Source organism: Candoia aspera, chromosome 9 (assembly GCF_035149785.1).
Source record: "Candoia aspera isolate rCanAsp1 chromosome 9, rCanAsp1.hap2, whole genome shotgun sequence".
Classification (NCBI taxonomy): domain Eukaryota; kingdom Metazoa; phylum Chordata; class Lepidosauria; order Squamata; family Boidae; genus Candoia; species Candoia aspera.
In genome coordinates this window covers 4,986,014-5,001,657 of record NC_086161.1, presented here as the reverse complement: position 1 = coordinate 5,001,657, position 15,644 = coordinate 4,986,014, and the positions used below count along the sequence as shown (strand labels likewise).

At 42.4% G+C, this 15,644-nt stretch overlaps 1 protein-coding gene across 1 annotated transcript in view; it reads right to left on the bottom strand.

The window, feature by feature from the left end:
* UBASH3B (ubiquitin associated and SH3 domain containing B) overlaps positions 1 to 15,644 on the bottom strand; it is a 42,598-nt gene that overhangs the window by 9,279 nt on the left and 17,675 nt on the right. Inside the window, exons 2-3 of the mRNA XM_063310907.1 lie at positions 3,075 to 3,128; positions 1,333 to 1,519 (exon numbers count right to left, since the gene is read on the bottom strand). Of these exons, the coding sequence (XP_063166977.1) occupies positions 1,333 to 1,519; positions 3,075 to 3,128 (241 nt within the window). The remainder of the gene's footprint in view (positions 1 to 1,332; positions 1,520 to 3,074; positions 3,129 to 15,644) is intronic.

Genomic DNA, 15,644 nt, shown 5'->3' with positions numbered 1-15,644 from the left:
GTGCAACCTCTAACTTTATTGTAAGGCTACATTAACAGAATCTTGCAAGTCTGACAGTACATCTGTCCCCCCTCGCCTTTACAGTCCAAGCAACTAGGGAGGGTCCCTTCTGAGATGTTCACCATGCCCCCCATTCCTTCTGCGGGCTCAGCTGCCTCTTGTGTGACCATTGTCTAGCCTGCAGCTCTTCCTCCTGTCTCCCAAGGTCATTCCCACATACCATAGTGAGTGCCTGAGATTCATGATGTTGGTTTATTGGTTTTTTTCCCCCTCCCGAATTACTCAGTTGTGTCAAAATATTGTAGAACTAAGCATACATTCTAGAGAACTAGAGGATATGTTATGCACTCCAACTTCCAAGTTTCTACAAGGCTTTCAGCTCCACCTTACTAATGGATATACTGAATTTCCCACAGTATTGGTTGTCAAAGCAAACTGAGAAACTGCCTTGGCTTCAAGATACAGCTGGGATGGAATCCATGGGGCAATATGGCTCTGGACTGGAACCACACAGCTGGATAAGAGGCAGTATTCAGGACTAATGAAATCAACAAGAGGGAATCCCAAAGGTCTTCAGTCCATTATATTTTCAACCTCAACTGGTCAACGCTCCTGACTGTGGGATATACAGCTATGTCGTTTTAAGGCCACAACCCAAAGGTCTGTTGGGTTGGAGTAACTACTTGATCAGGCTTCCATTCTAAATTACATATTACACATTGTTTCATGTATTTAGATTTATTGTTTTGTCTTCTTTCCTTCTTCTTCTGTGTCCTCACACTCCGGTCATTGACACTATAGGTGAGATTGTTTCAGTGATTTCTGTTTGAAGAAAAATATGGAAGGACAATTTTTTTCTTTACTGAGAAATGTATGAGACACAGGACAAGGAGGATGAAATAACAACAACAACAACAACAATAATAATAAATGTTCTTCTGTAATAATTACTGACATTAATTTTCTTAAGTGAGTATCAGTAACCCTTCTTATTAGGTGCTGTCCAAGAGTGTCTGCAGGGAGGGGGTCAAAAAGTCAAGATGGTGGCCAGAACCATGCAATCAAAGCCCCACCCTTATTTATGTACAGGCAAAAATGGTATCTTTTTTTTGACACCACTACCACCACTATGCTCTCATGGTAAGTTCATACCATTCCCCAGTCTCTGTTGAGGTCACTTAAGATCTGTTCCCCCCATTATGTTCTTTTGGCCCAATGATGGTTGGATGATTCTAGAAGAGGCTGTAAGTGACAAACAAAGCTTATACCTGCAGACGTCAGGCTAGTGTTGGAAAGTCAGGAGGACCTCTGGGTACCACAGACCAGACTCACCATAAAGAATTGGCAGAGTGTGATATGGGGGAAAATGTTGTGTGCTTTGTTCTTCCCACACAGCTGCTTTGACTGCTGCCAGAAGTCGGTGAGCTTCCGCGCTAAGGGGCCGGTGGGACGCAGATAGAGGACGTATTCCCGAGGAAGAGGGTCATCAAGGAATGGATCACAGACATGGGAAAAGAGCCTGCAAGGAAGAACAGAGGGGACGGATGGTCCTTTGGGTCAACAGAACAAATCCAGAGAAATACAAGGACGGCAAGAGATGGTGCCATTCCTGCTATCTGCCATTTTTTATAATCATTTGTAATCTGCCCTAATCAAGGTTGGTGGACAGCAAAGTGAAAATGAAATAGCCGGGACACTCTAACAAATCAGGATGGTCAGGATGATATAATGGGTCTTCTCCCTAACCCATAGAGATGCTCTCCCTACTAGGTTGGCAGCTGGTCAATATGCCAACTTTCCATATGAAGTTCAAGTATGCACTTGCTCAAACGCAGAGGTTGAGTCTGTTTCACACATCCTTTTAAAGTGCCCATTGTACTCTCATCGGCGATTGAAGCTAATACACCCACTCTTGAATCTGATAAACCCCACTCATGATGAGGAGATTGAGATATATGCCCGGGTGTTTCGAAGGCAGTGGCAAAATTCTTATTGATAGCCTTAGCTTATAGAAACCGTTTGGTGCCTTCAATTAATTGTGAATTTTATAGGGTTTCTTCCTCTGATACATGCATGTATTGTTATGTATGTTTGTATTAATGGTGCGCTGTATTTTAAATTCAGTAACTTGGTCTTGGACCATAAATAAACAAATAAAAGTGGTTGCCCTCAATCAATCAAGGGCATGCTAGGAGGAGTGGTCTTCTAAGGTCAAATGCATGGAAAACAGGACCTAGGCTACCAAAAGCTTCCCTTTTCTAGCCCATTTTCCTGATCCATCTCTGTCTCTATTAGCTGTCCATTTTTGCTTTTGGGAAATGCAAGACTAATTTTATTAAGTTACTAATTTTACCAGGTTTACCTGGTTTTGCATCTTTGGAAGTTAAATCCTTGCTTGGAAAACAGGTATTTTCTCTCAAATGCACAGCAGTCCATACGCAGCCTCATTAAAGCTCAAAGTCGTGCCAGAAAGGTTAATTTTGAGCTGCTGATAACTCTAGGGCAGTGTTTTTCAAATGTGGCAACTTTAAGGTGTGTGGACTTCAACTCCCAGAATTCCCCAGCCAGCCACGTTTGAAAAATGCTGCTCTAGGACAACACTTTTTCTTATATATTTTTATTTACCTATTAGTTTTATATACTCCTGTAACCAAGAAAAACTCCTGGGTGACTACTTTGAGTCTAAAGACTGTAGTTCAGGACAGGACAGGAGATGCATTAGCACTGCGTAGCATATGTAATAATATCTAATGCAAGTAGTAGGCATGATCTGGACAGGAAACTATGTTCCAGGAATTGGGCTGTTACAAAACCTGTTCTTATTTTTATCTGTGGGATGCCAGAGGGATAATTGCTTTGGATCTAGCTGCAGATCAATGACAGAGCACTGATTCTGCCCACGCACGAAGTCGCCAATTTAATTGTTGTACATTGCCCCAAGTCCCTGGTCTGGCCATATAAAATTGACAAATAAATAAAATAATTGCCAGCTCCTCCAGGTGCAAGGGAAAAAGAAGTATTTCCCACAATATTGACCATGTCATAGAGTTCATAATATATGCATTTATACCAACCAGTCGCATGCTGCTTGAACACTTCGCCCTCCAGTAGATGCCAAAGCTTTCTGCCTGCAGAAAAGCAAAGGGGGAGAAATTAGTTGTCAGTCCCAATCAGACCTCTAGATGACGGTCAAGAGATGCATCCTTGTTCTCTCTCTAAGTAAGATTTTTTTAAAGGAAAAAAAAAAAACCCTAGGGAAAAGTTTGCTACTACAATCTTTCTCAACTACTGCCCTTCTCACTTCCCAAAAATATTTGATTGCCCATCTGAATCCAGTGTATTCTTTTCCCCATGAAAAGTGGCGTGTTTTGCTTTGAACAGTATTTATTTATCTATCTATCTATCAAATTTGTCACCGCCCATCTCCTCCGAGCAGAGGAACTCTGGGCAGTTTACAATATAAAACAATAAATATATAATAAAACTTCAATATAAAACACACTATAAAACAATTTCACAGAACTAGCAAATATAATAAAATCCAGTATGTCCGTCTTTGCTTGGAATAATTCCTATTTGCTAAGGGACAGAGAAGGACTGAAGAGAGATGAGAAACTCGAGTCTCCATGGAGATGCGGCAACGTTATTTTTTAAAAAACGAAAAACCGAACCTTATGGTCCTAAATAAATAACGGAAGGCCTTGTGTTTTACACATTGTATGTGTGTGAGGGTGCAGCGTGAGTGCAATATATTTCCTTCTCCCTGATATGATCTCCGTTTTCCTCTGGAGGATGCAGTTTTATTCCATGACAAAAGAACATTTGTCAACAGGATAAGGTTTTTTAACTTTTTGAACAGCTCCAAATAGAGGGACATCTAGGGCAGTGTTTCTCAACCTTGGCCATTCTAAGATGTGTAGACTTCAACAACCATGCTGGCTGGGGAATTCTGGGAGTTGACGTCCACATCTTAGAATGGCCAAGGTTGAGAAACGCTGCTCTGGGGATACAGTAGGGTGAAGGGACAGGCAAGGCGGAAGCAATTCAGGTGCCTCATCTTATTTTCCAGCTTCAACAAACCCTTTTTTGCTTTATTACAGCTGCAACTCCATTTTACTTCAGAAATGTTTGACCTAATATTTGAGCTGATTTTCAGGCTATCCCAACCAAATGAGATGGAAACTGTTTCTATCCAATCCTTCTTCAAAAGAAGCTCAGGGAGATGGGCATCATTTTCCACCCATTTTTATTTTTCCAACTCAAGTAGGTTATTCATACACACACACACACACTCCCCCCCTTTAATCTTAAAGAAAAAAAATGTTTTTAATTAAAAGCACAAACTAAGAGAAAAGGGTAGGTTATTCTGCAAAAATGGGTCCAGTCCAGGGATGCCCTGTGACAGTCATATTTTAATGAGGGTTTTAATTCTGCCTCAAACTCTCACTTCTTTTTTAAATCACAAAGAAAAAAGAAAATGTTATTAAGAGGAGAAGATAATTCAAATTAAATGCCAGGTTTGAAGGAAGTGAAGCAAATCCTTTCTCTTCAATTATTTTTTTCCTCCAATCTGAATTTCCTCCTTCCTCTCAGACCTCTTTATATTATGAAGGACAAAGCAAAAACATTGACCGGCACACGCAAGTTTGCTCAGGAAAACTGCTTTCTCAAATTCCTACACAGCCATAAAAGTTCATTGGATGACCGTGGGTCATTCATGTTCTTGCAGTCTAAATACCTCACAGGGGTTTTGTGAAGGGGGAGGGGAGAATTTGGCTCCAAGATCCTGGGAGGAAGGGGATAAAATATACATTCATACAGTACATACATATATATGTAGCCACTAGCAAAAACCAGTGATGGGGGGTTTCAATGAGAAGGGTGGCAACAAAGAAGGATGGGGAGAATTAACCCCCTCCTTGTATTGCTGCCCAGCTTCCCATCACTAGTAATTATTATGGGTCCTCTCTTCTGCTCTCCACTAACAGACTTCTAAAAATGTGCTATTTGTCTCTTCCGCATGCTGTTCTCTGGAGATATCTGCTAGGAACATAAATCAATTTAAATCTCTTTCATGGTTGGGGTGGGGATTCCAGGGTCGGAAAGGAACAAACCTATGAAAAACAGAAGGAGTGTGGTACCCCTTTTCCGACTAACCACTTTTATTGAAAAGCATAAGCTCTTACGAGCGACGGCCCATGAAAGCTTATGGTTAGTTGGAAAAGGGGTTACCACTCTCCTTCTGATGTTTGGCCACCACAGGCTCACACAACTCTCCCCCTTCAACGTCAAGAAGGATGAGGAAACCCATAAGTTTCCAGCAAGGCTTCCATCATCCTTGTTTGTCTCCCCATCTTTCCACATCTCCTGATTCATAATAAAGCATCCCTGACATAACCTAGCATGTGACTTTTTGTCGGAGGCCCCAAGCACTCCTTTGCATTAAAGATTTATGTCCACTAAAGATCTTCCTGGCTTTGATTTAGCAGAGAAATGTCTTCATTCAAAGCAACCTGGCTGGAGATGGAGATGGAGATGGAGATGGGTCAGAGGTGGGGAATTGGTTGATTCTTCCTGCTGCTTGCAAGAACTTCCCTCTTCAGTTTCCCAGCTCAGCAAACTGAGAACTGTCCTGAGTGGACACCCTGCCCACTCCCCCATGTTGCAGACTCATTCCACTGAAAAATAGGGGGTGACTTGGGCAAGACAATTTGGCATACAACCCCTCTCCCTATGAGCAGCGGGAATATACCCGGATTTCACATATCTTTTCACATGGAATTTTCCAATATCCATATCATTTACCAATCTACAAGCTATGTTTGGGGAATCAAGTCAGCATCTCTTGAAGCAGACTGGCATTAAGGCCCTCAGCTAGTGCTTTCCAACTTCGGCAATTTCCAGATAGGTGGACTTCAACTCCCAGAATTCTCAGCCATAGCCATGCTTGCAGGGGAATTCGGAGAGTTGGAATCTACCAAGTGGTCATAGTTGGGAAACCCTATGCTGACCAAGCAGCCATAATTGGTGGCCTCTCCCTCAGGCAGCATGCAAAGTCAAGGTTTTGTCTCCTTCCCTGGTTATATTCCAAACTGCTAATTATTTTTTTCCAGCCTGCAAGCTCAGCAGGAAAGATTCCATGCACAAAAGCTGGTAGCCACCAGCCTTCAAAGCTCCTTTAGTGAGCATTTTACTACTCTTTACCCATTGAGGAAACACCTTCAGCTATTGGATAAATCGAAGCGTGGATATGACACGTTCTCTGGTGTGAGCACACACACACACAAACAAAATTTATGGTGGAGTTTGGAAAGCGAAAAGATGCCAAACAATAATGCTTTTGGAGCAGTTCCCCTCTGAGGAAAGGCTCTAATATTTGGGACTTTTTATTTCTAGAAAGAACTGTGGGGACGCAGGACAAGTTAGAGGCAGAGGAAATCAGGTGGAGAGACTTTACTGGTTCTTAATCCCAGAGGCCACTCAAGAAAGTTGGAAGGAGGGAGATTTAGGACAGCAAAGCTAGTTAATTTCTTCACATAGAGCACAGTTCAACTGTGTGAATTACCCACACTGAATATACAGCAACATCAGCTACCTAGCCCCCTCTTGATGAAGCCCAGGTCATCACCCTTTTCTGCTCATTTTTAAAGAGGACTGAAATTTCATGGACATGAAATCCTGTAAAGTTTTGGCAATCTCCCACTTCAAATTTCATGCAATGACAAACTGATTATTTCTCTAAATCACAAAGTTTGGGCCACTAAAAATAGAAAAAGGCAATTTATTTTTTCCTTAACTTTGGGTATTGGCAGATCACCTCTAAGGTTATGGTGGGTGTGTCTAGATGGAGGACCACGCATGTCCTCTAACTCTTCAGGAAAGATTATACACATGTACACAGGCACCCCTTTGTCACTGGGTAACTTTCATTAATTCTAACCCCATTTGCCCCAAGATGCCTGCCAGATATTTCATGTGCTCTATGCAAATAATCAGAGGAAGCTTTCCTCAGCCATGTTCTTCATGCTATGGAACTTCCTCAGCTGCAGAAAGAAATTAGCTTTCCACTGATTCCATTAAAGGATGCCCATTAAACTAGAGGAGCATGTCAATATGTGTATGATATAATGATGGTCTGCCATTTACTTGAAATGAAGTGACTGAAATAGGATATGATGCATTAGTTCACAAGAAAATTCTCCAGACTCCATGTCTTCCTTGAATAATTGGTACAATTCCTTACCAGAATGGTTCTTGGTCCATTAGAACATGTATTTCGGAAAGCTCTTTTCTCTGACATTCAAAATAAGGTGGTTTTAGCTGCAGAATTCATTTATATGCCCTTTCATCAAAAGCTGGGTTGGTGGCCTTGGATCTGATCTTGCTCTACATTTTGCCTGATATCTGATGCTAGGAAGGGAAGCTGCAAGCAAATAGCAGAAAGCAATGGGCTTACAGATTCTCCTGCAGAAAGGACACATCACGGGCCATTTTTCACCAGTCTTTTTTCTCTCATAAAACAGTCATTTCAGGAGGAGGAAGGGCCAATTTGGAAAATTGCTTCTGTTGCGGCATGCAAGTATGGTGTAGCCTCTGTGTAGGACACAATCACACACAGCCCATTGGTGTGATCACAGCTGGAGAGCAATGTGCACACCAAGTATTACACAAGCAGAGATCTCCAGGACCATTGAAGCTGCAGGGACGTCACAAGACAAAGGGGGAAGGGGAAGCGCAAATGAAATAAAACGTTTTGAAAAACAAAGAGTTGGGAAGACGTTTCCTCTTCCAGTTGGCATGACCCACTCGACTTTGGGTTTGTTCAAGAGAAAGGGTGGCAGAGAAACAAATCAATAATCTTTCAATGGTTGAGGGAAAACATAGCAAACAAGCAGAACAAAAACAAAGCATAATACTGACCAGGGAAACAACTACCAGCAAAGATAAGCCAGGCATGGAAAATGGGTTGGGTTGTGAGTTTGCAAGCTCTCTCACTGTTGCTGACAATGTATGTGCTGGACATGTGGTAAGATTATAAAGAGAGAGCCAGAAAAAAGAGAGAGAGGGAGAAAGGTCAGAATATAAGTGAGGCTCAGTTGCATGACCTTTGATGGGCTGAAGGACAGGGACAGGCCTGCCATCAAGGAGCTGGGAATCTCCTGGGAACCTGCTGCCTTGTTGCCTCTTTGAAATGAAACTGAAGGATGAAAAGGATGGTGGTCTCATAAGAAGAAAAGCAGGGAGTGGGGAAACATTGGCAGGGATAAGTGGAAAATGTGTGTGGTTAGCTCTCACTTTCGAAAGAGCTCTGGTGTAGCAAAAGTATGTGGTCTAGAGAGAGGAAAGGGGATGTTCTAAGGGTGCAGATCACCAGAAGTTTGGCTCAAAGTGGAGCTAAGAAGATGCAGAATTATAGGGGGTTAGGGTTAGCACAGCCAGGGAGAAGTCGACTCTCCCCTTCTTGCCCTCCCCATTGCAAAATGCAAAGTGTTACAATCCACATGGTCTCCATGTGCTCTTGGCCCAGGATTGCCCCTTCAAAAGCAGTGTTTTTGAGGGCCCGGAGGGAATGCCTACACAATGCACCCATTGATGACATCCCCAGACTGCATTTTTCTGTGTACATGAAAGCAAATCAAATGGGTGGAATGTAGGGAACCCTCTTCCCCCACTTAAAAACCAGAAAGATGGCAATGAGGTGGGGGAGGAAGCTTTAGTAAAATCAGAGGCGGAGTAGTTGGAGAGATTCAGATGGGCTTGAAGAGAGGGAGCTATAGGAAAGGAAATGCTTGTCGTGCTGATTTGAACTAAATAAATTTCTCACTCTTCCGCAAGATGAATAGGAGATAGGCCATCTTTCCTCCCACTTTCTACATGAAAGGGACAGCCCCCACCACCAGCCGCCAGATTTAGTTAGAAGTATACAGGAAGCTCAGTACAGGATTAGCCTAACAGAAGAACACCACCACCACCACCCCACCACTCGCACATTTGCAGAACCTGCTGCTTTGGCTGGAGAAGGTGCAGAGCTCCACCCAACAAGTTTGCTCCAAATGCCATCGATCAGCCTACTGCTTGGACAAGAGGCCAGCTCCATCTGGTAAAAATATTCCCAGTCAGACACGGGGTCCAATTTCAGATGCACAGTCTCCCTCCTACATGTTACTGAAAAGGTGAAGCCGGGTAAAAAGAGAAAAAGGGAAGTGTTTGCCCTCTTGAGGAAGTGTCCAGCTCCAAGAAATAAGGAAGGAAGACGGTTGTACATGACGGTCCAAAATCAAGACATGCCTTCTTCCAATTCATTCAGGAACCTTCTGGCTATTTTAAGACTCTTGTGGTGATCTTCCTCCTTGAAGCTGCCCGATGCCTGTTAGTTTCTTTGACTTGCCTTCTCACAACCCTAATCCCCAAGCAGCCTAGGAGGGACTATGGGAATGGAAGTCCGACACCCCTGGTGTGCTCCAGCTCAGGGAAGGCTAAGGCAACTGCTCATTTGACTAGCAGTGACAGTCTAGAGTTCTGGAAGCGCCAGTCCAACCGTGCTGCTTGTAGCAAAGGCATCGTGGGTTGACGTTGAAGTGATTGGCAACCAAGCTAATTGCAACATTGGTAAGAAAACCTTTAGAGATTTTCGGCCACATTTCATGGCGACACGCGACCTCAGAGGGCACCAGGCATGCTGTGGGGTGTGTACAACTCAGTTCTCTTACACCCACATTTAGCATCTGCCACTTGAAATAATGACTTCCCTGTGCCTAACAGTAGGGCTGGCCCAAGGTTTGAAACAGGCATCCTGTTAATTGTGGCCCCATTTTAACAGGAGATTCCATGGAATCAAGTTGAAGCTTATGCAACATCAAGACAAGTCAACCATAGAGATTACTAGAGGACTTCGGACAAAATTGGAGGATTAAGCTACTGAGCTCTCTGAGGAAAAGACAGGATATAAAAGTGATGATAAACAAATAAATCAAGCTGGTGTCCCGCAGGCTAAAGAAGAAGAATTGCTCTCAAGACTGTGGCTGAGTTCATATCACATGATCTATAGCTTGTTTAACCACAGTTTGGTGAATAAACCACAACCAATAGTTTATAGACCTCAGTGCTCGGCTTGTGTATTGTGCTAAACTGAAACTAAAACCTAAAAATATGAGTTAGTGCAATATGTGAACTCCATTTATTCAAGCTAACAACAGTTAAACCAGGCTTCCATGTGGAAGAGATAAAGCTTCAGAACAAGGGGTTGACTGGAAGTAGTTGTGACAAGTCAGTATCAAGCCTGGCTCTCACTCTGACTCACTTCTGAACCATGGGTCAGGCTAGGAAGAGGCTGGTGGAAGAATGTAGAACTCATACATAGATCCATTTTTGGAAGTTTCACAAAACCACAGTCATGTCTTCATACCCTGCCTTCACATTTCTATGAATCCTGTTTCTAAGGAATCTGTTTAAATGTGACACGAGCTCAGGATCCTAGCCAATTTCTTTCAGATTGGCATTCTATTGCTTTAAAAACAAGACTGTCTGTACTTTTCTTAAAAAGCAAAAGAAAATGAAACACAATAAACCAGAAAAATGATCTGGCAAGTTAACTAACAATTTGCGGAATGCAGATTAAACGGCGGTGACAGTACGGAATGCGGATTGATAGAATTCAGATTAAATGGCTACAGGCAATTTTTGAAAAGAAACGTCTTTGTGCAGGCTTATTTTTCGGTGCACATTTATTTCTGACTGTATGGGTCTTCTGAACTGCATGCTGAATTAGGTGACCATGGAATCAAAGCAGGAACACCAACCCTCTAGTAATTCATGGCAACAGTGATGGGTCAGCTGTTAGGCATGGATATTTGCATACACTCAATCTTAGCTAAATAACATGCACTGCTGCATAGTGGCAGACTTGTGAGGAAGCTACTGATGATCTTAACTAGCCTGGTAATGAAGCATCTGCAAGAAAACAATCAAGCTCAGAGAACACAAGAACCCAACAGAGGTGCTATAAATTTTGAATTCTGTCTTAAATTTGGCACGAAGCAGTTGAATGGTAGGAGATAAAACCACACTCCCATTCAGGAGACACTCCACACTGTCTCTTTAACAAGATTAATAATCACCTCAGCAACAATCACATCTATTCTTTAGACCATAGTAAAACTGCTTGGGACACGCAGATGCTAGAAGGGAAGCCTTTGAGATGTCAACCACAACTAATTGCTCTCAAAATTGTTTAAATGGCATTTTTAGCCTATCTCAGTATGTTCCATTCAGGATTGACATATTCTCAGCTTGTTAACATTAAGGATGAACCTTATAATATGGCCTCCAGTAGAACCACTACTCATCTTTGGAGAAATGGAAGCTGGTCTTTTCCAAGCATATCTCATCATGGGTTAGACTTCAGCATCGTAGATTATCTCCACAGGTAGACTGTTCATGCGTTTAGCCAAGCAAAAATGAAAGTATGAACAAATAGAGTCATGGGGATGGATCAGGCCACAGGCCCACTTAGGCCATCATTTGCTGCCACCAATTAGTAAATGAAAGAATTTCAGAAGCTTGCTAAGATATACAGGAGAACGATTGTCTTCTTTCACTGTCATTCCCCAGTAAAGGGGGTAGAAGATATCAGAAAAATCATAACTCAAGAGGTAGACCATAGTTGCATGAAAAACCTCCCAGGCCACTCCTTGGCCACTCCAGGTAGAATTGGGTAAGTTCCTTCTCTGTCTGCAGCTTTGGAGAGACAACGCCAAGCCATGTACCAATGAAAAGTTAGATATTTGACACTCATGGTGGATGCAAAATTTGGGCCATGGAACTTATTTTCTCTGATACAAATCTGTAAACAACACACACCACCAGCTTCTAAACAGAAAAAAATAGCCAGATAAACTGTAAGCTTCTCCTAAATTTCATTACTTCTGAAACAAAAGCTTACTCCCATGTAGGTTTCACTTAAATGCCAGTTATACTTTTGTAACACAGTTGCAGCATATTGATAGACTTCTCTGGCCAACATGCGTTTTACTTATTGCTGCTTTTTGCAATATCACTTTCTGATTATGAATATTTTAGCATGAATTAAAGCGACTTTTTCTCCTAGTACCAAATGCAAAGGTGAAGACCAAGGAATCACTAACTTGGCAACAGGACATGGAAATGAATGTTGGGACTGCAATCCATCACAAGTCAAATTGAACTCAGCAACATGACAAAGTTAAGTGGATCAGTGATATGAAAAATAAGCCCACCTGGACCTCTGGAATGATCTCCCCTCCTGACATTCAACAGGCCCCAACCCTTTGGGCCTTTAGTAAGATGGTGAAGACCTGGCTTTTTCACCAGGCATTTGGATTTTGGACTACTCACGCTCTTACAGACCAAGTTTGGTAAGAATGGGAGCTATCTCCAGACCTTCAAATTTTAAAATGTTTAATGTATTTATTGATTAGGATTATATCCCCTTTTTTTTCCTCCTGAGGGTAGCTTGCATGGAATCTTCCTTCATTTTTATTCCAACAACGTGAGGTAGGTTGGATTGAGAAAGAGTGATTAGTCCAAAGTCCCACCCAGTGAGATTTCACGGCTGAGGCTGGGCTTGAACCTGGGGCTCCATAGGTCCTAGACCAATGCCTTACTCACCAGACTATACACTCGTTCTTATTCTTCTCTTTAAGCGCCACCATTAAAAGAAAGTGGAATATGAATGAACTAATTGCATCTGCACTGTTATTACCCCTTCAATGATTACAAAGCAGGATTCCAGAGTAGACACTCAGAAATTTCATGGCTATTAACTCAATTTCAAAAAGGTTCCTGATGTGGAAGAAGTTTGAAAACCACTGCAGGGGAAAGCAATAACATTCTCATTAGAGAGACTCCAGGAAGGAAATGGCTTAGGAGCCAAGTCTCAAGAGAAAAACAAATCTTTTCCAGAACTCACCCCCTTCATTTTACAGACTGGGGGGAAGGGGGGGAAGAAGGTGAGAGAAGCTACCATTGTGCTTCAAAGAATGAAGAATCTTGAGACATGTGTACCAGCAAGAAAGCTGCAAGCACATTCCCACAAGCCGCAAGGAAGTTATGCATCACTCACAAGCCCCTTCTTGAGAGTTTCAAATTGTGTGTATGTGTGTAGAAGGAGCAGGGAGAGAAATCCCTTGCAGCAGAAGTTTGGAGAAACACTGAAGCAACAGACTGGGCGGCTGTCCACCTCCCACACACAGCTGGAAATAACTTAGTTTAAACAATTTACCCTCATTCACTGATACTGCAGTTAAGAAGCAAAGGGACTAAAAAGCAGGAACAGGCAGAGTTCCAAAATTTGGGATGGCTGGTCAATGCTTCTCACTTGCTTTCAAGTCAAGGCCATCTGAGTGGTTTCACCTTCTGGGATACCTCTTGTCCATTTGCAGTGGAGACACGTGATGGCAAGAAAATTGGAAAAAGATATTGGCAAACTAGCAACTGTCTCTCTGATTTTAGGATCTTGCAGAGCAAGGTGATGCTTCAGTGATCTGCATTAAATGCAGAATGTTCAGCTTCAGTTCAACATTTTAGGAGAAGCTATATGTCCGAGAGAACCCTATTCATGGCAGCCAAAATTATTTGGGTGGTCCTAATTTCCAGCAGTTGGGGAATAGTTGTTAAAATGCACTGATTTGGTGGGAATAGATGCAGCTTAGAAAAACTGTGCTCCAAGTGACAGCTAAAACTACAAATGACAAATGTTTCTGATATTGGCTCTTTAATTAATCATTTAAAAGAATATTTGATAGAAAATTGTTTTGGGTAGCCCCTTCTATTTACACCATTTCATTGGAACAAATGGTTCTGAAAAAGTGCAGAATCTCTTTTTCACAAATACAAGAAAGAGTTTGGAAAGGTGGAAGTCTTACTTGGCCAACAGATGTAGGGGAAGGCTGTAATCATTCATCACTTTAGGCTGCAATTTGTTTAACCATAGTTTGTTGGATGGCACTGACCACAGTCATCGCATAAAGTCAAAGCCAAATAAATCAACTTACCACAGTGTAAGATCTAACTCCAATCTTTTTGGGTGTGCATATGTGATTTGGTTAACACAAGAGGTTCTGCTCTGATGGGATTTTGGTGTAGCTTATTGTGTTCCTGTGTGTCTTTTTAATGATTTATGCAACTGCCCATCTTATGGAACACAGCTCTCGGTGGCTAACAACAATAATAAAATCACTAACAATAAAAACAATGCAACAAACATCAAGAAATACCAGGCACCTAATCCATCAACTGCATCCATTCTCCTTTGCAGTCCCCGGGCTTGAACCTTATTATTCCAACACAACCCTTGGGGGGAAGCCAACTGTTTGTCACTTTCCAGAAGGTTACAAGGCTGGGGGCCCTCCAGATTTCAAGGGGAAGGGTCTTCCACAAGGTAAACCCAGCTGCTGTGGCTTGTAAACCATGGTTTATGTCTCAGTGTGATGTATGACTGCAAACTGTGGTTAACAATGCCTCAGCACCACATGCAAAGCCAACCAAAGGGCCATTATGGAGCATCTGGTGTATGTGGATGCGTGTACAGTAACAAACTGAGATGTGCAAACCGGTCCCGACAGAGTTTTTCTTTGTCCAGCAGGAAAATAAGGAACAGTTGATGCAGCAATCCACAAAGCCAGCCCTTTCTGCAGTAGCCAAGTCCATCACCGAAAATTGTTGTCCCCATCTGTTAACAGGAATTGCGTTCTCAGCCAAGGCAACACAATCTTTTAAAGACCATTTTCCCTCTCTGATAAACAAACAGCACAGAAAGGCTAATTATAGCCTCTTTTTCTTCAGGCTGGCAATTACCAGTGACACAAAATAACCTCCACTCACAGGCTGGAGTTCATGATCAAGAGGCTCCAAGAGGGGTTTTTTTTTTCCCTTTTTTTTCCTTACTGTATCAGCCAAAAAAAAAAAAAAATTACCACCACCCAACCCCAACCCCTCCTTCAACAACTGCCAATCATCCCATCTGCAAGATGAAAGAAATGGAGCTTTGCTATGGGGCCGTGTAGGGGCTGGGTGAACGTGTTAGGCTTCGATACAGAGAAAATTATTCTCTTTCCCACAGACAATGCTAGATTCCAGAATCAGGGCAGCCTAGGTGGGCCTGGGTGCCCCCAAATCTCCCAGAATTGGAGCCCATTTTTTGAAACATGATTTTTAAAAAATGAATTTGAGGATGTGGTGGATAATCTCCAGGGCTGCCATGAGGACCATGTTCTCTGATATCCTGAAAAATATGCCACCAATATGATAGGATAGAGCAGAGTTCCTCAACCAGGGTTCCTTGGTACCCTAGGGTTCCACGAGAGGTCACTAGGGGTTCCCTGGGAGATCACGATTTATTAAAAAAAATATTTCATATTCAGGCAACTTCACAGTGAAGAGGTAAGTTTCATTCTTTATTTTTAGTTTAAGAACACTGGTACTGCATCTATACAGGCCTACCCATGAAATGAATGTAATAATTTTGTAACTTCTGGCCTATATTTGAGCCTGAAAGTGCAGGGGTTCCCCAACGCCTGAGAAATATTTCAAGGGCTCCTCCAGGGTCAAAAGGTTGAGAAGCTGGGATACAATCTACCTTCAATTTCAAAGGCAGGATGCCAGCTGTG